Source organism: Tachysurus fulvidraco, chromosome 17 (assembly GCF_022655615.1).
Source record: "Tachysurus fulvidraco isolate hzauxx_2018 chromosome 17, HZAU_PFXX_2.0, whole genome shotgun sequence".
NCBI lineage: Eukaryota > Metazoa > Chordata > Actinopteri > Siluriformes > Bagridae > Tachysurus > Tachysurus fulvidraco.
The window spans coordinates 23,280,950-23,302,659 of NC_062534.1; the positions used below are offsets into that span (position 1 = coordinate 23,280,950).

A 21,710-nucleotide genomic window follows, 5' to 3' on the forward strand; every position below is an offset into this window, starting at 1 on the left:
TTAGATCCAAAGGAAATCGTAACGCTAAGACGTAAGATTATATATGGCTCAGATTTCTTTTTCTGTTTTATTTTTCGTGCTACTTATTAAATGAAATAATATTAATAATAATATAAACATGTATAAAAATGTGACAATACACTTTTACTATCTACAGTATAACATATCAACGCATTTCCAATAAACACACAAAAACCCCTGTATTATTTCTGTACTTTTTTTTTTTGGTTTTATTGTGAGCAAGTTTATAATAATTGTCATCTCGTAATTGGCTACCTTAGTTGTAAAAGAAAAGCAATACATGCCCTGCATGATCGACTCGGTTCACTGATAATAAAAAAATGTATGCAAATGTAAATCACACAACAAATTACAAGAAGAAAAAAAAAGGAACTACACATTCCACATTCATATGATACACAGTAAAAAAACACGACACAGGTTTAAAAACAGATGTCCAAGGCACTGATATGGAGAGAGAGAGAAAGAGAGAGAGAGGAGAGAGAGAGAGAAAGAGGGAGAGAGAGAGAGAGAGAGAGAGAGAGAGAGAGAGAGAGAGAGAGAGAGAGAGAGGGAGACATGAGGGTTTAAAAAAAGGGATCAGGTTTCCTTTTTTTTTTTTTGCTGGTCGCAAAGTAAAACCAAGAGCCTGATGGTGAGCCGTAATCGCAGCAGTAGCTAATGGACATGAAGCCAAGATTGTCATAAACAGACTCCAGGGAGAGGTCCTGAGAGGAACCTGTGGTTAAAACCTGGCTCAGAAAAAAGTCCCACAGGAAGACTGAATTCAGGGTTTTTGTTTTTCCCCCAGAAAAAGATTTTTGACAAATTTGTAATAAAGAGCGGTAAGAAGTTTTAACGTAGTTCATAGTGACAGTACGAGCACGCCTCGGTGGCACATCCTCTCTTTTTCTATTTGGCAAAAATCGATGAAACTCAGAGGAAGAGAAGGAAATGCTGCACGGATAAAGAATCCCCCTTCCCCCCATCCTCGCTTTCTCCCTCTCTTCCCTTCTCTCTCGAACTCTCTTCCTCTTTGTCTCTCGCGCTCAAAAATCCCTTAATCAGCACCATGTGTGTAACACAAGCCAGGCTCGGCCCCGTCAGCACAGACAGTAAACGTTGCAAGTATGTGCATTGCAATTTATAAAACCAACCTCCTTTAACTCCTTTTACGCACTCCTTAACTTAATCAAGGCCGCTTCGCCGAAGGAAGCGAGAGAATTTTGCTGACTATCACTCTCGAACGCTGTTGAGAGTCATAAAGTTGTTTAGGCTCGTTAAAGGAGGGAAGGAGAGAAACTGCATTATGCTTTATGCGCACTTACACACATACACACACATACACACACACACACACACAGAACACAAAAGAACCACGATGTAAAGCCACCACAGAACAAATGATATAATCATTTAAAATGACAAGAAAGTGCAAATTCTCTGCTCAGAACAGAGTGTTAAATCGGCAAAGCACCACAGTCGTGTAAAGGCAAAAAAAAAAGAAGAAAAAAAAAAAGTGTCTCGCTGTGGAGAAACTAGTTTACTACATCCCTATACGGTCATGTGTTCAACATGTTTACGAGAAGATTCCACTTAAACAGCACTTCTTTTTTTTGTTTTGTTAGTAACGAGTGTGTGAATCATAATTTACAAGAGCTCTGACTTGTTGAGGTTTCCTAATAGAGCAGAACCCAGGGAAGTTAAATGAGCAGCTAATGCTAAATGTTATTAGGATTTTATTTAATCTTCAGAGCGTTTTTCTTTGTAATTTGTTTTTCCAGCACATCTGAGAAAAATGTTTATATTCGGTACAATTTCCTATTCCTAATATTTGTGTTTTGTTTCCTCTGTAACGACAGGTTCTGGGCAAATGGATGATTTGTTTCCACTCTCACTTTGTCTTTATATTGTCTGTTTTAGCTGCTGATGTTAAGAGTTATCACAGTTTTTATTTGTAATCTGTGGTGTCATTTTTGGGGAATCGACCAACACATCTGAGGAAAATGTTTATTTTCCTGTCTGTTACATGCCTGGGCATTGCTGTAAAAAAAGGGTTGGGGTATTGGTGTGGTATTGGTTTGTTTCTCCCTAGTGGTCATTTGAGTTGTCAGTCTGCGGGAGATCGACAGCCACAACCAATCCCTTCTGGAGAGTGGGATCTAAAGACCCCCTGGAGACCCTATAGCAGAAGAATGGCGTACGGTTGCGATGTTTGGATAGCGCCAATCAATTAATTGATTTCTGGTGTTAATCTCTGTGCCCAGCTACATGTTTTCTCTTTTATGTTACGCTGTTCTGCCCCTGTTTGTTCCTTTGTTTAATCCAAGGACGACTACCTGTAGCTGATGCTACACTGGACCGGAGACAGTGCGGACAGTGTACTGTAGCATGTCACGTCAAATGACATACATAATACACTCACATAGAGATTTGATGATGTTTAGCTCATTAGCTCATCCCTGTAGGGATGATGTAGCCTAGTATTTAAGGTGTTGGCTCACTAATCAGAGGGTTGTGAGATCTACACTATACCTTATCGGATCCACCTGCTGCTGGACCCCTGAGCAAGACCCTTCCGTCCCTCTCGTACTCCTACGCCAACATTTAAAGATGCAACACTGACATTTTTGTCTCTTTTCCTTTTTAAGGCAGATGACAAGAGTTATTAAAGTGTAACTTTAATCTGTGGAATAATGTCTCAACACATCTGAGAAAAATGTTTAGATTTCTGAAATGTGTGTCTTGTTTCCAGTATCAGGAAGGTTTCTGGGTGCTTATATCCTGTTTCCACTCTTCATACGCCTTTATATTATCTGACAGCAGCTAATGCTAAGTGCTACTAAAGTCTAATATAAATCCATGGAGTTTTTTTCCTCAGTAATTTCTCAACAAATCTGAGGACAATATTTATATTCCTAATAGATTCTCAGTGATTATGTTGACCGTCGTATTGTCCGTAATATCAGCTGATGCTAATCGTAATTACAGTCTCATTTTACTCTGTGGGGAATTAGTTTCGTAACACATCTGAGGTGTTTATATTGTATTACAACTGCGTCTCATTTCCACTTTCACTAAGCATCGATATTACCTCATATCCACTGATGCTAAGTTTTACAGTTTTTTTTAAAGCCATGGAATCTTTTCTTAGTATTTTACCAACATATCTGAGGAAAATGTTTATGTTCCCTACAATTTCCTAACAACCGAATCTTGTTTCCAGTATCAGAAATGTTTCTCTGTGGATTTTAGGTACTTTTATGTGTCTAATAGTGTTGACCCTCAATACTGTCTATAATGGCAGCTAATGTTAATCGTTATTACAGTTTAATTTTTTTTATCTTTGGGTCTCTTCATCGTTAACCAACCAAGACATCCGAGGTAAATGTTTATATTCCCGGCATTTGTGTCACATTTCCTCTGTTAGCATGCCTTTCTATTATTTGTGTTAGCAAGCTAAACTGTTTTCAATCATTAGCTTGCTTCCATGGCAGGCATCTATAATTACTCTGTTACCTAGCAACATTGTTACAGCTGCTTGGACACAATAGTATACTCGGGTAAATATTCCATTGGAAAATTATTCATAAAATCAGAAAATATGTATGCTAAGGACTACGTAGCCGTTGTAAAGATCGTGTGTATGTACTGTAGAAGCAACAGAACACCATCGGGAATATCAACATTTCCCTCAAACTCTGATCTTTTTAACTTCCAAATTCATGAATAATAGCAAAATGGACTGTTCGTGTGAATTCTTCTCCTAAACGTATTCGATCGCAGCACATGTGCAGAGAGAGGACACCAAACAGCGAGTGTATGTGTGTATGTCTGTGTGTGAGAGAGAAAGTGTTCTTGTGTGCACTCGTATGCATCACACCCACTGCTGCAGTGAACGTCTACAGTGAACCAGCACTTTAGGTGTCTCCTTTTTCTGCAGCGTGGTGATGATGAAGTAAATCGCTGCCAGAATGCACAGCACCAGGACCAGAGGCACCGTCACCAGGATGAGGGTCATGACGTAGTCGTTAGTCTCTTTCACCTGCACCACCACCTTTTTATCATCGTCATTGTCACTATCGTCATCGTTGACGTCGTTGTCTTTGTAGTCGTCGATGTTGTCGTCTTGGTCCTTTCCACCTGTCTCCGGCCATTTAGGGTCTGGTTTAATATCGGTATCCAAGCCGGGATCGAAGTGAACATGGCAACCCATGAAATCATTTAGGATGGATCTCGGGTACCCCGTATCGACCTTCATGCGCTTGTTGTCGACTCGCCAGTATTTGGTCCCTTTGTAGAAGTATGTGTGCGCTTGGGGGGGAAAAAAGGTGGAGACATCACCATATATCAAACAATTTAAATGCTTCGCTTTTTTTCTGTAAATAAAAAAAATAATAATCATTTACACAACCTGGATTGGATTGTGCCTGACTAATAAACTTAAAAAAAAACATACAAAAAAAAACAACATCTGCTACATGAATAAATATAAGCCAAACAGAAACCAAAAGTTAGCTTCAACTCTATACATCTGTTGCTTTAATGAGGCTGCTGATGCCTGTGTGCAATGACGCAGGAGCAGAGATGAAGCTTTAGGGAATTGTTGCCCTACTTTCTTAGCAGTGAAGTCAATTTTTCCCTTCTTGCGACTCTGGATTGCTTTATAAGAGGTACATTTGAAACAGGAATGATTTTTCACCAACTAAACTCACCTCCGTCATCACTAAGGAAGGCCCCTTTAGGAGAGGCAGGAATGGAGCCCCATACGCTGATGGGTCGTGTGGGTTTATCCACAGCCCGAGACTCCTCGCTGAAACGCCAGTATCTTTAGAAGTGAGAAATGTACAGAGGGTTTTATGTTAAAACATGAAAAAAAAATACAGTGTGCAGTCAACAGACCGATTTGCTTTTCCAAAGCATTTTTACATTTACAGTTCTGACAGAGCAAATTATAACTAGATTTGTAAAGTTCGTCGTGACTAACTTTGATGTTGGCTTTGACGATGCAAGTATTCGCAAAGTCCGGTGCTTTTTGGAGGCGAGTGGACATAAGGGTCAGTGTTACTTTTGGAAGCAAGTAGACAGAAAGCTAGGGTGCCAAAACATTTGGAGGTAAGTGGAGACGAGCATGTGACGTGACCAGAATACCCGTGAGGAAGTTCTCCTCATTGTGCTGAGTGTTTTGATATGTCACATGTCCATGTTGTAAAAAGTTTTTAGATTTTGCATATATTGTGGGCGGGGCTGCGGCACAACCGAAAGGCCAGTCGGTAGACCGATTTAAACCTTTTTTCAGAGTATCACCCTAAAGGAGCTGGTCAAATTTGGTGTAGATAGTTCGAAAGCTTGCCGAGTTATAAACATTCAAAATTTATAATGGGAGTCTATGGGGAAAAAGGCCAATTTGAGACCCGGTACCGGAAGTACCGGAACTCGGATCGCTTAGAAAAGTAATAGCAACAAACTTCAGACTAGGATCTACAACATACCTGAATTTGGTGCATGTGGCTCGAAAGCCCTAGGAGGAGTTACTCTTGATAAATTTTTGTCTAAGCTTAAATAGGAAGACAGAATACAACCAAGCAGCTGAGGGTTAAGGGCTTTAGTATAAGTCGTCCCTTATCATTTCTGGGAACAAGCTTCTAAACAGAACACCATTACACCATTAAAGAGATAGAAACAGATAAAATTTCATTCTTTTAATTTGAGCATTGCTCTCATTCTTCACTTGTGTTACTGTAGTGTTATGTATACAGCTTTACTGCACATCTTATCTGCTGTATAAAACATGAAGATAAATGTGAACCTGACGATAAAGAGGCTAACTTGATTTGTGTTACCTGTCTCCTCTGAAGAAGTAAGTGAATCCAGATGGCTCCCACCACACTGCCGTGTCAACTCGATCTGGCATCCCGTGACCGTAGTGCATCAGTTCCTGAGGATATCCGGGCAACACGTCGGCTTCCCTGAACAACCAGTATTTACTGCCTACACAAACGAAGAAATAATTTTGCAGATTGGAACTGATCACTGGACAAAATGTATATAATGCTGCTTTACACATATGAGCTATAGATTTGTAAAACATCTCTACATTCAGCATGTTGTCTAAGCGAGACGTTTGGGAATAACTGATTTTGGGAGTTTTGGAAAACGAACTGCTTTATTGTTTTTTTTCCCCCTGTTTTATCGTTATCAAATAGTTTCTTTGCGGCAGATCTGGCAACCCTGGTGTAAAGAAGCAAAGGAAACAAAGAGAGTAGAAATGGTCTTGATCTTTTCTGCTCTTCCAATCTGACAGGACAGAGGCCGTATTATGCTTCATAACAGGCCACTTTCCCTTTCGAGTCAAGGCACGCCTCGTCTCGCACGGAACCCTCTCGCAAACAAGAGACGGTTACTGAAGCTCTAAGTGAAGTTTAGTGCATTCCGTTCGGCAGCCGACGCTCGAGCCACGACACTCGGCTTCAGCTCCGTATCTACAATCTGATCCGCGTGAGCATGCGGAGGCTGATGCAACACACACAGACCTGAAGCTTCTGCCAAAACTCTGTCCCCTCTCCCAAACCCCCCCTCACCCGAGTGCTTAACTACTGACGTAGTTTGGCCTAAAGAGTGTGTTGGAGCAGAGAGCAGATGTTCTGAAGAAAACAGGATAGCTGTGATATATTAATGTGCTTGTCGGAAATGATCGATACCGCCAACAAAACACGTTTAAACACAAGTGCCAGTGCTGTTAATAAGAAAACCTTTTCAGGCACAAAGATAAAAACACGCTAGCGCTCGTCAGTAGATGACATAGCCCTTTTTTTTGTGAGACAAGTAAGAAAACAAGGCAAAAAATCCACCCTGATCTTACATATTTTTTCCCTGACCAAAGACACCGCAGTCCCATCTTGTTTTCTAATGGCTCATGAATTTACTAGACAATGACCTAGTTGTATAAGTTTGCACACCCCTTAACAAATAATCGATACCGCACTAAAATATCTACCAACTTGTTCCACTTTTCCTTGCACAGTTGCTCCAGATCTATCAGACTGTGATCTGCTTTCCTGACGCCTTCAAGCCATTCCACACATTTTTGTCAGAATTTTGTTCTGGGCTCTGACCATTTTGGCCGTTCCAAAGCTTTGATCTGCATCTTCTTCTGTTCCTTTGCTGACTTAGATTTGTGTTGCAGACACATTTTCTGGTATTTTGGGTCTATGCAGATTTGTGAATGATTTGAGAGATTGGAGTAATCAGTACTTGTCAGATATTCCTGCAGCTCCTCTAACGTTGCATTGGCTCTCTTGGCAGACTTCCTGATACGTCTTGTTCTATGGTACATGGAATGTTTTGGAAATTCTTGTGTAACACCTTCGATGATGTCCAAAGTTAAGATAAAACGAAGAAGACCGAGAAAATCCAACAGCAACAGCTGATCTTTAGTTGCAGTTAATCAGAAACACTTCGCTGATGACAGATGCAGTTTAATGTACGTGAATATGCCCTCCCCCCACCCCCAACCACACACACACACACAAACACTATATGTTGCCAATTCATTGCCAATTCGAGTATGGTGTTTATCTACTATTTTTTTCTTCTACAATGCTGACCTTTGAAGAACACGAATTTTCCATCATGGCGTTCGTATGCAGCATCTATGTCTTCTGGCAGACCGACCCAAAAGAAAGAAATGGGCATGGGGTAATTATCGAGAACTCGGTTCCTCCTGACCCTCCAGAACCACCGACCCTGAGAGAGAGAGAGAGAGAGAGAGAGAGAAATTTGACACTATATCATAAGCTATTAATTTAATTAATATCTATTCATCTTTTCTTTTTCTTTTATTCCTTTGCCTATTATTTGGCAATAAAGCACTTGAACCTGAACAAGAACAAGAACATGAATTTGACAGAGAGAGAGAGAGAGAGAGAGAGGGAGGGAGAAGCATCTGCATATCAAAAAAGCACATGACTTAGAGATTATTAAATCTATTTGTAGCTCTGTAAAGCAGAAGCTATTCTGAGAATGGACCACTCTGTTTCTGGGTATACCGGAAATTAGAAATCAGCTTCAAACGTTATGCAACAACCACCATTATTTTTGTAGAAACATCACATGGGATATGACCTAATAGAATCAAAATGACATGGCTAGCTTTTTTTTCCTTTATCGAGTGTTCATTCTGAACTTTATCATGTTCCTCAAACCTAAAGAGCTTTTTAAAGGGGTTTGAAACAACAAAAATAAATTCTTCCTTAAAAATCAAACACACCGGTTGAGACGATGTCTTTAATGGAATTAAAAAATGAAAATCTACAGTGAGGTGCCAATATGTCCAGCAGCAACATAGACGTGATTTCATTCATGAAACTGATGGAATTCACCACATTTGTTTTAATGTGCTCCAAAATTGTGTGAAATCCTGGAATTATTAATACAGATTTAAAACATTTTCGCGGATCTGTGATGTAACAATGTTGGTTTTTGCTAATCCGATCAAGAACATGAAAACATATCGGTTTACCTTGAAGACAAACATCTCCCCCCTGAGCACCGTAATCGTGTTAAAGTCGCCGTCGCAGATATCAGGGGCATCTTGGTCCGAGCGGCGAGTGGGTGTAGGGTCAGCCGGAGGAACCCACAGCTTGGTGGTTCTCTCGGGAGGTCTGGTGGGTCTCTCGGGACGTTTGGTGGGTCTTTCTGGAGGTCTGTTGGTCTTTAAAGGCTCTGTAGTGGTGGACGTAGGTTCCGGTTGGGCTGTGGTTGTAGTGGTTGTAGTGGTGGTGGTGGTGGTAGTGGTGTATGACGGGGTCATGGTGGTGCTCAAAGACTCTGTCGGTGCATCCACATGGGGTCCTGTTGAAATATGGAAGATGTAAAAAAATTTAGCTACAGTTTCTCCTACTTGTGCATAAAGTGGTGTCACGGTTTTGTTTTTTTCCACCAAGCAGCACGAAGTGGCAGAAAGCCCGGCTCTCGCAGGCTCAGCGACGCATCGCATGCAGATGAGCCGTCCAGATGAGCCACAATGGAGAAAGCAGAACCAGACCCCGATACACAATAACAGCTGGAAATCAGAGCAGAACTTTGACTATGAGTTTGAGTCGAGCAAAGACGAATCTCATGATCAAAATGCCTAATAAAGTCTAAAAAAAACAAAAGATTTCACCTGGAATTAAAAGCACAGTTATAATTCACTCCATTCAATCTGTGTACAGTAGAGTTTATACAAGGAGGCAACGTTGTAATGTTACGTTAAGTAGTTACTACTGAAGTTTCGTCAGGATTTTAGCCCAAAACGTTATGATTATCATCCTTAAATGAATATAAAAGAAGCTGTAAACAACAAAACTATATAGTACATCACACTGAAATTAGAATGCTTTTAAGAGATACGAATGCTGCTTTATTTTCGAAATCAAACCAAAACAAAACGAGTCGTCGCCAATAAAATATAGACGACCATTTAAATCGATGTAACAGAGAAACAGATGTGGGTTCAGGTGAATTTCTGGAAAACTTCATCGCCAACATGACAAATATACAACAACCTGTTACGCTTTACCGTAGATCTGCTGAATGCCTCTGATGTCGTCCTCCCCTAGCGAGAAGCTCTCTGTGTCCATCCACTGGTAGAACGGAGCCATGATGGCCGAGACGTCGCTGGAGTGCTCGAGTCCCAGCGCGTGACCCAGCTCGTGAACCGCAACCAGGAACAGATCGATGCCTAGAGACACACACAGGCCAGACGGGAACCGGTACTTCTCAATAAATTAATTAATTTCAAAGATGTTTAATGGCATTAAAGGGAGGATTCAGTTTCACCGTTTCCTTCCCGCTGGTTTAGCGTCCACGGTTCATCCATGTCAAAGTGCGTGTCTCCTCCGATGCCTGGACCTGGAAAGAACGCATGAGCCAGAGACCCTCCTTCACCGTCAAAGAGAGACGTGTCTCCATGATATCCAGAAGCAAACAGCAGAATAATATCTGGCCCCTCGCTGCCATTTTTGATGTCATGGTAAGGAATCTGCTTGAAGCGTAGCGGAGTCTCTTTCTCCCAGACTCTGAATGCCTTGCGGATTGCCTCGTGGGTCTGATGCTGGCTGACGCCGGGTGGGTGGTTCTGAATGCTGAGGGGAAAAAATTGCTAATAAATAAAATGTTAGCTTTCTAAGTGGAACATATCTGATGTCTGATTTAAAAGAACAATCAATGTTGCTATTTTTAGATGTGCAGTTTGTATCAGCTAAAAATATTTCACAAATATTTTTAAATTATTGTTTTTCCAATTTTAAGCTTTATTTCTCCAAGCTGGAAAGTAGCTCTGACTCAAGATTTTGGGACTTGCTCAGGGCTGAGCTTAAAGGTGGGGTCTCCTATATTTGAGAAATGCTTCAGAAAACTGTGTTGGGCCACCAAATGAAACAAAAATCAAAACAAACGTGTAGCCAATGAGCAGAAAGGGGCAGGTCTTGTCGATATGGGCGGAGAGAGTGTTCAGTGTGCATGTGCGCATATTCACAGGTTGGAGTTTCCCGAGTCAATAACTCCTGAGCTAAACACTGTTACTACACAAATAACACCTATTTTCTATCATAGTAATGTAGAGAGGCAGCTACAACCGCGTTTTGTGTAGTAACAGCGTTTAGCTCAGGAGTTATTGACTCGGGAAACTCCAACCTGTAAATATGTGGCCAACTTCCTGCTCCTTCAGTTCTCTCCAGCGCTGGAAAGCTGATCCTATATTAACACGTCCTACTTCTTGCCTTTCTTTCTTTGTTTTTATCCGCCATGTCGATGTTAAAACCGCTTTCTGCTAATGTCACACATGCGCACTGAACACTCTCTCCACACATACTGACAAGACACGCCCCTTTCTGCTCATTGGCTACACGTTTGTTTTGATTTTTGTTTAGCTTGTCGTCCCGACTCAGTTTTCTGAAGCGTTTCTCAAATATCGGAGATCCCACCTTTAATGTTGCGTTCAAATATAAATCACAGCTTGTATCTTACGATCTCTGACTAGAAATTCCTACTAGGAAAGGTAGGAAAATTGGCAGTCAGGAGAATCTGGGAAGATTTATCTGGAAAGCCCGGTGAAATCGGCATTTCTTATTGAAGACAGCAGAGGACGCTAAAAATAACAAACTGCTGTTTTAAATGAAGTGTTAATTTTATTACACACAGTCATTTGTATTTGCATGACTACACACTGAACACAGATTTAAACCTGAAATGTGACAAACAGATCAAATTAAAAAACTTCCCCGTGTCACTCACCTGTAAGTCAGATCATCTTTATCCCACCGTTGACCCGTCAGAGCAAAGCGTTTCCTCCTAACACTTTCCTCCCTCAACACCTCGAAGCGATCAGGTAGACCGCATCGTGGACGCTTCATAGATCTGAAGGGTTCACACAAAGGTTCAAGATATAAATTTACACCATCAAAACACCAAGTTCACTAAAGTTCACTAACAACCCACTTTAAACATGTGACCACTGTTCTTTGATTTGGAGGGAAATTTAAAATAATTACAGAGTGAAGTCTAGTTCATTTAAACAAGTATAATTTCCGTAGAAACCAAAGGCAAATATTTTGTCAGCACAGCAAGAGTCACGGTCTCAAATTTCTCTTAAAATTCTCTTTGAAAGTTTTTAAAATTTGACTCTCATGACTGGATTCACTTCAAGGTCGACTCTCATTTCAGAACAACTCGATTCTCCTGCCATTAGCTCTAATAACTAAATTAGCCTTTAAAGGGATGGGCGATAGAAAATATCATATCATATGGAACATTTATTATGATGTAAGACACTTATCGATATATATATACACATCCGAACAAACTCATTATATGAACCATAATCGTGTTATCAAACAGCTTTAAAAGCGATTTTAACAATACATTGGTTTAACCTTAACAAATCTAAATGAAAAAAAAAATTAATGATCAGAATTCCTTCAGCTTGGAAGAGGTTTAGACAATAACGTCCCTCGCACACCTCTACGTTCAGGACTCAGTAAACCTGCACTGTACACTTTAAGGTAAGGTCATACTTCAGAGTGGTGGCGTCCACTTGGCCAGTGACATCCAGGCCGTAGAAGCGTTGCATGTCCTTTATGGCAGTGGACAGAATCTGTGCCGACTGCATGGTGGACATCTGCCTGCTGGCCTGGGACAGGTAGCCGTAGGTCCTCAGCCATGTCTTCAGCAGTGAGTGGAGATGACGGAGAAAAAAACAGAAATTCTGTTATTAATAACCACTTGAGGTTATTAATTGGGGCAAATCCACCATCGGATATAATGACCGAAACACGTATTAACCGTTTTTCCACATTGGACAAGAAATGGACATATGGGACATTTACAATCAGTATAAAGAATCGAATGAGTCTGAGTCTGATCTAAAATAATTCAGGACTCATTCCAGTGTAAGACGTGTGTTTTTTCCCCTCTGTTGATAATTTTACACTGAATTTTAGCGTAGGTCAAATTTGAGCTGCTTTTTATCAGAACAAGAACTTGGAGTATCTCAGAAAGCAGAAATGGGTTTGATAACAACATTTACTCTAAAGATACGAACTTTGTGTCGAATGTAGTAAAACATTTCCAATGAATACAAAGCCAGATCTTTAATCACTTGCTGAAATAAAATAATAAAAACCACCCAAGAGCAGGAATAGACTCTGTTTATGGATTTAGAAATAATATAATATCCTTTGAAACACTACAGGTCTGTCTTCAAATTCTGGGAGGCAATAAAACGTGCAATGATGCTTCATGTCGTCAAATCTTCTCAGAAGCTAGACGAATGTTTGGTTTAATAACCTGATATACCCACTATGGGATGTGGTACCCTAGTGGTTAAGGTTTTAGCCCACTGATTGGAGTTCAAATCCCAGATCCACCAAGCTGCCTCCACTGGGACCCTGAGCCAAGCCCTTGACCCTGAATTGCTCAGTTGTATATAAAATGAGATAAATACTGTATAAAGGTTTTGCTCTGGATAAAGGCATCTGCTAACTGCTGTAAATGTTTCACTACCAGAGCTTTACCATCAGTTTAGATCATAGTACAAAATCAAACAAAGTGGTCGTTTCAGTACAAATTTTTAGGTATTGGCTGGCTGAGTGAATGTGTTCGAAAGGAAGTGGAAATTCAATCAGTCAAGCTGATTTTTCACCAAACGGTTATTTTAGCTATGAAGCTCTGGATGAGAAAGACTGGGGGAAAAAAATCAAACAGAGGCTCTGCAGCATGTTCACTCCCTTCAGTTTGTGTAGAGAAGTGAGTGAACGCAGATGGAGACGGAATGCTGAGTGCCTCTCTGGGATGCACCGAGTGAACCTTTTAAATCCTTGAAATCACAACACGACCTGCACAGCAAGGCTGGAAACTTTCTACCGATTCAAAGTCAACCCAAGGGATCACATAAAGAAGTTAGGGGTGGATCTGACATGCAACTTCAACACCAACTCTTGCCCGTCTTAAATCGGAAAGATTGGCTTATGTTTCGTGCTTTAATCAGATTTAAGTCTAAATGTACAGAATCCATCTCCAATCAGTTATTCTTTCAAGTTCAAGAGCTGGCTCACGTGAAGGAAAAAGAAATCTTAATTCACTGCACAAAGCCTGGAGACTTCCAATATATCCAATGTGACCCTGTTTACAGACTGATGTACTTTAATACAGAAGTGCATAATATATCAAAATCCAGCACTAGCTGTAGATCAAGTTCTTATTTTCTTTCTGATTCGTTTGATCAAGTTTTCCAAACTTGTGGTGACGGTGACTCTAATCTTGAACTCATTTACACTTGTGTATCAGCCAAACAACTGAGTTTTATTTTATTTATTCTTTTGCATGTTGGCATCATGTTTAAATTTTTTCTCTTTTTTTTTCTCTTTTCATTTATGATGTGTAAACACAAAAATATCAAATAAACAAAATACCCAAATGGAATAACGACACTCGATGATAATCCGGTTTAAAATATCACAGCAATTTTTACATGGGGTCTTAATTCGGATTAATCAGACTTTTTGTTTTGAGAGTTCATCGATGTAAAGAAATATTTGGACAAATAATCGGATTAAATCGGATGATTAACAAAAAGGAATAACTCAAAATTTGATTGCTCTAATCGGATTTAAGGCATCATAACATTTTACATTGGGACTTAATCCGGTTAACAAGATGTAAACAAGATTCAGTGATTTTGAAGCGCTGTCGTGCACCAGCAGGTAAACACCCGACTTGTTTTATATGATCCCAGACCTGGATCAACCCCACCATGTGTGTGTGTGTGTGTGTGTATATATATATATAGTATGATATTGAAAAAGATTATTGCTCTACCTCGGCTTTGAACTCCTCGTCCTCTTGCGCTGAAACTCCGACTGCCTTCAACACAAACACAAGGACAGAAAAAACAACTGCATGCGTGGAAAAAGGTTTACAAATCATCTCTGTGCATAGGTTTAGATCCCAGGGCAAGGTTTGGTTTCCAAACTGCGCACTGGACGCAAAATGTTTCCAAGCGGCGCCGTTAATTCAGCAAAGAAAAGAAGTTTGTAGATGTTTTTAAGAGGATGGTGTAGAAGTTGGTGGTGTAGAAGTTTCCCTGCGTCCAGATCTAAGGTTGAACCATTTACATTTCCAGCTCAGATTTAATCCAGTGCGGGTATAAACCTCAGATTGGCTTTTCTTTTAGTTCTACACACATCCGTTATCATACTGCACTTATACTTCTTATACTAAGCCGACATTCAGTTCAGGAAAATAAAGTGCTACTTGTTGACTGTTGCCATGTCCTATGCTGCCGGTAGAGATCTTACAGGGAAAAGGTTCAAGTTGCAGGAGAGTGTAACTATCAGGGTTGCCAGATTGACCCATAAAACTCAATTTACATCTGCGTTTGCTCCCCCTCAGTTGCTACCAATTTATGACGATGAAGCCTAACAAACATTTCCTCCATGACACAGGAATGAAATTTAGACTGCAGTCAACCAATACAAACAATTTTGCACTCAAGTCTAAACATTTCATTTCTTCAACAAAACAGATTGCATCTTCAAACTTTTGCGATTTTCCTCGTTTCACTTTTCGCCCACACTGTTTTAGAAGGGTAATTAATCTAGTGTCACCCAAATAAGTTCCTTTCACATCTGGAATGCATCCTCACGCCATAAGTATATACATTTCTGTAAATAATTTTTTTCGTGCTTCTTGCAAAAATGTGATTAAAACCAGGCAATTATCTTGAACCAAGAGCTGATGCATCACTCTGAAGCCTAGAATCTGTTTCAGTGTTTGGGGGGAAACCCATGGTCACTTTCTCTAGTGACTCAAACTAGAAGCATTTACAGGTACTTGGTAAGAACTGGGAAAAAAGGTAAATCGTTAACTGTCCATTTTGGATGCTCCAGTATTCAACAGCTCATGTACTAAAAAGGACGTTACACTACAGGTTAGACATTAATCCAGGAGAAAGAAAGACAAGGAAACAGATTGTAATCATCATCTTTAGTTCGCACAAGTTACAAATCACCACCAAGGCAGTATAAGCACATACTGAACATAAAAATAAATAAAATAAAAGGTTTAGGTGCAGGTGCATTATGATGGAGAATCGGAAGCCATGCGCTTGTTCCCAGCCCTGGCGATGTAGATTAGGATAAGTAGAAAGAGTGCCAGGATCCAGACTGCAGCCATTGGAAGAACCATGGTGAAAAGCATGTCTACAGGGGAGAGAAAATAAGTTGGACAAATTCAAAATCAATGTTTTTGCAATGATCTTTGGAGGTAATTAACAGGGTTGTTAACACAAGAACCACCAGACCATTTTAACGCTAGCTTAAATTGCATTTCATAAATTTACGTTTTGGTTAAACAAGCAAACATTTCACCAAGTGTTACACAATAGTCAGTGAACAAGGCTGAAGGCCTGGACATTGAATATGGGTCAGATTGTTAAAAGGTGAGACTAATCAAGGCATCAAACAGCAGTTAAGGATTTCGGGTTCTCCCAAAAGGGACCTACGTTTAAGTCAGTTACGTTCCACAATCCCTCATCCAAAAGAACAGAATATGCAAGCTAAAGATTTCACTTGTACATTGACCCCCCCAAAAAACAAAAAAAAAACAAATTTGCAGACAAGTCAAACTTACTCATCTTCTGCCGCTCAGGCACTTCGAGTCTGATCGGGCCATAAGACACAATACCTTCAACAGGCTCCTTTGTGGAAGCCTCCCTCTTGATGATCGATTTACATTCCTGAAAAGAAAAGGCAGAAAATGTTGCCATGTCAAAGCCCTTACCAAATCAGAAGGCTTCAAATGTTTAAAGTGACTGCAGGAGCGCTTACAGGAATGCAGGACTCTCCATGCCCTTGGGTACAGAGGTGAACTATACAGTGCAAGTAAAGCTCGTGGGGTTCGGTGATGAAGCGAAACATCTCAAAGGAGAAACGCACAGTTGAGCTCACACCGTTTTGTCCCCCTTGTGCCATTGTACCGTTACGATATGTAATGGATTTCGTTATAAACAAGACAGTTTCATCTTCAGCACATCTGAAAAGGAGACATTGGGAAGGTTGGAAATGCATTAAAGAAATGGGAATTTAAGGAATTTAATGTCAATTATTATGCTACATTAAATATTACAGATTTTCTTGACCACCAACTGTAATTTGATCATTTTCATTTGGTCCAAAAAAAAATTATTCTTGATTGACTAGTCAGAGATTTGTACATAATACAAACCCAGCATTTTTATAGTAATGACTTGCATAGGAACTCAAACACTCACCATCTTTACCATGAACTTTTTTAATTCTGTATTAAGCTCTAGATACATTTTAAATCCTTTTACAGAAAGCTCAACTTTAGCACCAGTGCTTTGAGGTTCCTGCCATTTTAGGATAGGGGCATTTTTGTGGTTTCAATTTTCTAATTCTTTCCATTTCCACTTCAAGGGAAAGATAGTTGTTGATGGAGCATAAGGGATCACAGGAAGCAACTTGTTCCACTGACATACAAAATGGACATGTTGCACGTTTTCCTACCATTTGATTAAAGGAAAAAACAACTGTTTCAATATACCACCCAAAAATTGATTTCTCTCAGCACATGAGCCGATTTCCTCATTTAGCTTTTAAAAAACAAAAACAAAAATGCTTTCCAGCTCACCCATCTAGCAGGAGTGTGTGCATGAGGCTTGACGTGTCATTGGGATTGGCGGTTTGTGTGGCCCAGCACTCATCCACCCTCAAGTTGAAGAAGTCCCTTGGCCGAGTCACGCTGACCTGCACGAATACTCGGTCCCTGAAGTGCACAGTAGGCACACCGCTGAAGACCTCCACATACCTCTCGTCTCTGTACACGCTCAGTTCCACCGTTGCTTCCAGCTCGTCCATGCGCAACACCGCCTCACTGCATGGCAAAAGACAAGAGATTTAAGTTGCAAATGATGCTCTGTTGCCTCAATGTTTCACTAGTTTACACCCTGCACTGGGTTTGTGTTGTTTTCCCTTTAAATAAAAACATTTTTAAACTCTGCATTCAAGCTACAAAGTGGACACCTTGTTCTGTTAGCAACAAGCTAGCCTGTGATGACAAGTGAGGTCCAGTTCCTTCATTAACCAGAAATTGTGCATACCATGAGTTTACATTATATAATCAAGGTTATAGGTGATCAAGCAACTAGAACACAGTATAACAGTCAACTTCAGGGATAAGAATGAAGTTGGACTCGTCCATACTCTGGCATCAAATCATTTCCAAACCATCCATTTATGCATCTGTGGGCTTGTTCAAATCTCACATGTCAAGTGATCAGACCTTATCGAAAACAAAAATGCATTCAGGTTAAAGAGGTCCTAAGGTAATAATGAAGGCTGAAGTATTAAAAGAAAATTAAAGCAATGATCATCCACACATGTAAACACTAGACTTTGATACATCCAATATACATGGGTAAATAAATTCAACCCAAAAGAGCTTCTCTACTCCCAGCTGAAAATATCTAAATAAATCTACATTAGTCTGGCACATTCCCCACATGTGGTTATATTAGAAGTCAATGTTCATACTATCCAATTCTACTGTAGAGGAAAGTGAAGAGCCAAGAACAGGGTCTGGAGCACTCAAAACAGGGGAATGCGTACCTCTAGGGGTACTTAGTGGTACTGCAAAGGGTACTTTGTTGAAAAGAAGAAGAAAAAAATCGAATCGAATCCCGACACGCTAACCACTAAGCCAACTTTTTTTTTTTTTCCACTTTTTTAAAAAGGGATTTATGTTACATTGACTTAAATTTACAAATATTCACCTATTTTCCAGCTGATAAACAGTACACGTATTTTATATTCTACACTAGACACATGTGCAATTGTGGGATATATACACATGAATAGTAATTAGTTTTAAACACTTATCTTCCCCTTAGTTTCTGTAAGTAATTACATTACCTTGTTATGGGGAGGATGGGAACAGGCATGCTGACTGTGCGGATGAACGGGTAGACACACTTGTAGTCGATCTGTATGGCTGGGTCTCTTACGATGTTGACGTACACTTGCTGATCCGACATCAACGTCAGTGAGTAAATCACATGTGTAATGTTTTTCTGTTCAGAATAAAAAAAAAAAAAAAAAAAAAAGGTAAACCTTCCTGGTGATACAGTTACACAATCCTGGCATGTATTGGAGTGGAAAAACCTGTAATCTAAAAAAGTTTAATCCATACTGTATTGGAGAAACTAGGTAATCATTTATGCCATAAAAACTGCACCAAGTGTAAGAAAAACCATCTTCTCCAAACTTCCAGCTGGACAGTCAAGTACTGGAGCAAGGATCGGTTTTGTGTCTAAGCAAGTGTGTAGGGGAGAGAGAGAAGAATGAAACACCTGATCCATTTGACCAAGCTCTTCCAACAGCTTAATTTCAACTGAATAAAGTGCAGCAGATTTGGGTTTCACTATTCGCTTTAGGAGGTAGAGCTCCAGCAAAAGCAATGAAGATTGTGAATAGTGATTAACAAGGTGTAAGACCTCAGTTTTTGTTGAACTGCAGCGTTACTCTTGGTTAAAGCAAGCAGAAATAACTACTAGATCAACTTTGTTTTCTACATTCAGCACCTAGCCATGTAAAACACATTAGATCAAAACTCATGAAACAGAACTGACTCCCAAGTTCAGTGGACTGTAGCACGAAACATGGCTATGGATCACAAAAGTTCAGGAGCAGATGCACAGCCTCACCTCAATAGGTTTGCCACCACAGAACTCGTACTTGTCCTTCGGCGTTCGCACTGTGAAGAATGCAACCCCGGCAATCACCTCCCTCCTGGCACGGCACTCAGCGTTGGTCAAGTGAACAGACCCAAGACCAACATTGTAGTATATGAAAAAATCCTCAATCACCGAGATGGTGATTGCATCTTTTCCACACACAACGTTCATCAGAACAGCTGTCAAAAAGCAGGGCAACGATCAACAACAAAACACATTATACAACAGTCAACCATTTGGGGTGTAGAAGGCTGAAACAGGATCCAATCTTACAAATCTTAATGTCAAAGTTCTACTCAGTACCAAAACGCCACAAAAAAAAAAAACGACAAAAAAAAAAGTTGTTTTAATTGGATTTCACAAGCCATTAACACTCATTTGTGACGTCATGCGATGGGGCGGCCATGAGCAATTAATGCTTGCGTTATTATCTATGGATTAGAAAGGTTTGAACTCTTGTGGCATTAAAAAAAAAAAGATGAATTTGTGCAATGTGCGCTAGTGCATGACCGACAGAAAGAGAGAGAAACAGACAGAGACAGAGAGCGAGCGCGCACCTTGGTCACACTGGTCTCCAAAATAACCCGGTGCGCATTTACAGCCCTGTTCGTCCTCTGTTAAGATGCAGGTGTTTGGATCAGTGCATTTGGACGGAATGCATTTCCCTAAACGAACATTAAATCTCAGGTTACAAACCACGTGAGAAATCCAGGCATCAGGACTGAAATATTTAGTTATAATCTCTTACCAACGACCTCTTCAAGATTGCACAGAAGACATATTGCTAGTATTATAGAACCCTATAAGACAACAAAAATCACAAAAATAAAGTCGGGTTAAACAAAACTCCAAGACTCTAAATAGTCTAAAAGTGCACAATGGAACTTCTACACGACTCACCGACAAATAAAACGTTCTCAACTCCCACTGATACATCGCAAGATTCGGGTTTCTTTACTCCAAAAACGGGATAAAGACCTCTGTCAAGACTGAAAAGGACTAAACCACCGTATCGAGCATCCTAGAAATATACGAGCTAATTAGTCTTAATGATGAGCACATGGCGCACATGGCACACATGACTTTAACAGGTTCAAGAAAACAGACAACAGCCATTTCTTATGCGTCACACTGCAGGTGTTAACTTTACACCAGAGACCAAGAAACACTGAATGTCTTTGTCAACACTCCACGGTGGTGGTTAATATCAAGCTCATTTTGAAAGCTCATTTGGAAGCTCAGGACTTTACCTAAACTACTAGAGGCAATATATTAATGAAAATTTATTTTTTATTTATTTAATTTTTTTTTACACAAATTTTTCCATCTTCAAAGTAAATGGTGATATCAAACCCAGTTCTGTGCTCTGAGATGCCCCAAGTGCTTTTTCATAACTATACAAAATTTGGATCTGTTCATTTCAACCACTACAACTCTGTATAAGCTTATCCCAACAGAAATAAAAATAAAAAAGTCTCGCACTAAATGCCAACAGAGTCCTGACTGTTTTTATATCAGACATGCGACCAGCAAATCATGAATTTGTTTATATTGATTGAAAATGTCTGTTTTCATTCTGCTGATTTTCTAAATGTCCTGTACGAAAGCCTATACTGATGGGTAACATTTTTGAATATCAGGGCAATAAATATTAATACTGCAGCCCCAGAAAAGGATTTGGACACCTAAGAGTCATTTGAAAATGTATGAATTTCACTGCCTTAGAAAGCAAACTGAATTTCATTAATTTTCCACATTCAGCTTCATAAATTCTATTCCAAATTACATGAATAAAAGTATTGAGATCAATAGATCAGCCTTTTAGTTATGATGTCATAGCAAGTCTTGCTGGAGTCCCTGTCTGCATTTTGCACATAATTTACATTGTCCATCACCTGATTACTATCATACCTAACAAATCTCTCTCTGTCGAGCTATATATGCCACTCCTGAGCTCCCAGTGTTCTGAGTTCCTAGCCTGATCGTCTCTTCTTACGGAGCTACTTTGTCAATCCTGATGTTTTACCCCTGGTTGGAGTCTTGTCACCTTGCCAGGGATTGATCTACATGGTCAGCCAGTGTCTCATGGGATTGTTGTGTATGAAGCCGCGACTGTCATGCCTTCTTTGAACCAATGTTGTGTCAGTCAGCTGTCTGGTGACAATAAAGGTGACTTGACTTGACTTGGTCTGATCATCAGCAATCAGTTCCTCATTAGTTCCTCAGGAGCTCTCGGTTGCACTATTATAAACTGTTGTAGACAGGACATTATTTACATTTACATTATTTACTATAGAGTGTCACCCAAATGAGGTCCCCTTCTGAGCCTGGTTCCTCTCAAGGCTTCCTCATGTCCTCTCAGGGAGTTTTTCCTTGTCGCCGTCATCTCTGGCTTGCTCATTAGGAATAGGAATAGATA

General features: G+C 40.0%; 2 protein-coding genes across 2 annotated transcripts; both read right to left on the reverse strand.

Annotated features, from left to right (window-relative positions):
* Positions 1–203: 203 nt before the first annotated feature.
* Positions 204–14,861, reverse strand: mmp15a (matrix metallopeptidase 15a). The gene is made up of 10 exons (XM_027135822.2): positions 14,359–14,861; positions 12,057–12,205; positions 11,278–11,400; positions 9,823–10,127; positions 9,563–9,724; positions 8,522–8,853; positions 7,608–7,746; positions 5,844–5,991; positions 4,716–4,828; positions 204–4,314 (listed from the first exon to the last, which is right to left on the reverse strand). The coding sequence occupies exons 1-10, from the start codon at positions 14,464–14,466 to the stop codon at positions 3,878–3,880; spliced, it is 2,016 nt and encodes a 671-aa protein (XP_026991623.2). The 5' UTR covers positions 14,467–14,861; the 3' UTR covers positions 204–3,877.
* A 649-nt stretch (positions 14,862–15,510) lies between these two features.
* On the reverse strand, positions 15,511–20,300 carry zpd (zona pellucida glycoprotein d). The gene is made up of 9 exons (XM_027134928.2): positions 20,192–20,300; positions 20,040–20,091; positions 19,849–19,956; positions 19,262–19,470; positions 18,471–18,628; positions 17,191–17,433; positions 16,368–16,572; positions 16,171–16,276; positions 15,511–15,740 (listed from the first exon to the last, which is right to left on the reverse strand). Exons 1-9 carry the CDS (start codon positions 20,225–20,227, stop codon positions 15,619–15,621), a joined length of 1,239 nt encoding a protein of 412 aa, XP_026990729.1. The 5' UTR covers positions 20,228–20,300; the 3' UTR covers positions 15,511–15,618.
* Positions 20,301–21,710: the final 1,410 nt, after the last annotated feature.

Bases quoted from the DNA above. Each gene is read 5' to 3' on its own strand.
- mmp15a (XM_027135822.2), bottom strand. From the start codon at position 14,466: ATGATTTGTAAACCTTTTTCCACGCATGCAGTTGTTTTTTCTGTCCTT. The intron at 5,992-7,607 runs GTCAGCATTGTA...TCGTTTGTGTAG, and splicing joins AAAATTCGTGTTCTTCAAAG to GCAGTAAATACTGGTTGTTC. The intron at 4,315-4,715 runs GTGAGTTTAGTT...TTCCCCCCCAAG, and splicing joins CTTCCTTAGTGATGACGGAG to CGCACACATACTTCTACAAA.
- zpd (XM_027134928.2), bottom strand. From the start codon at position 20,227: ATGTATCAGTGGGAGTTGAGAACGTTTTATTTGTCG. The intron at 19,957-20,039 runs GTAAGAGATTAT...ATGTTCGTTTAG, and splicing joins CAATCTTGAAGAGGTCGTTG to GGAAATGCATTCCGTCCAAA. The intron at 19,471-19,848 runs GTGCGCGCTCGC...GCTTTTTGACAG, and splicing joins TGGAGACCAGTGTGACCAAG to CTGTTCTGATGAACGTTGTG.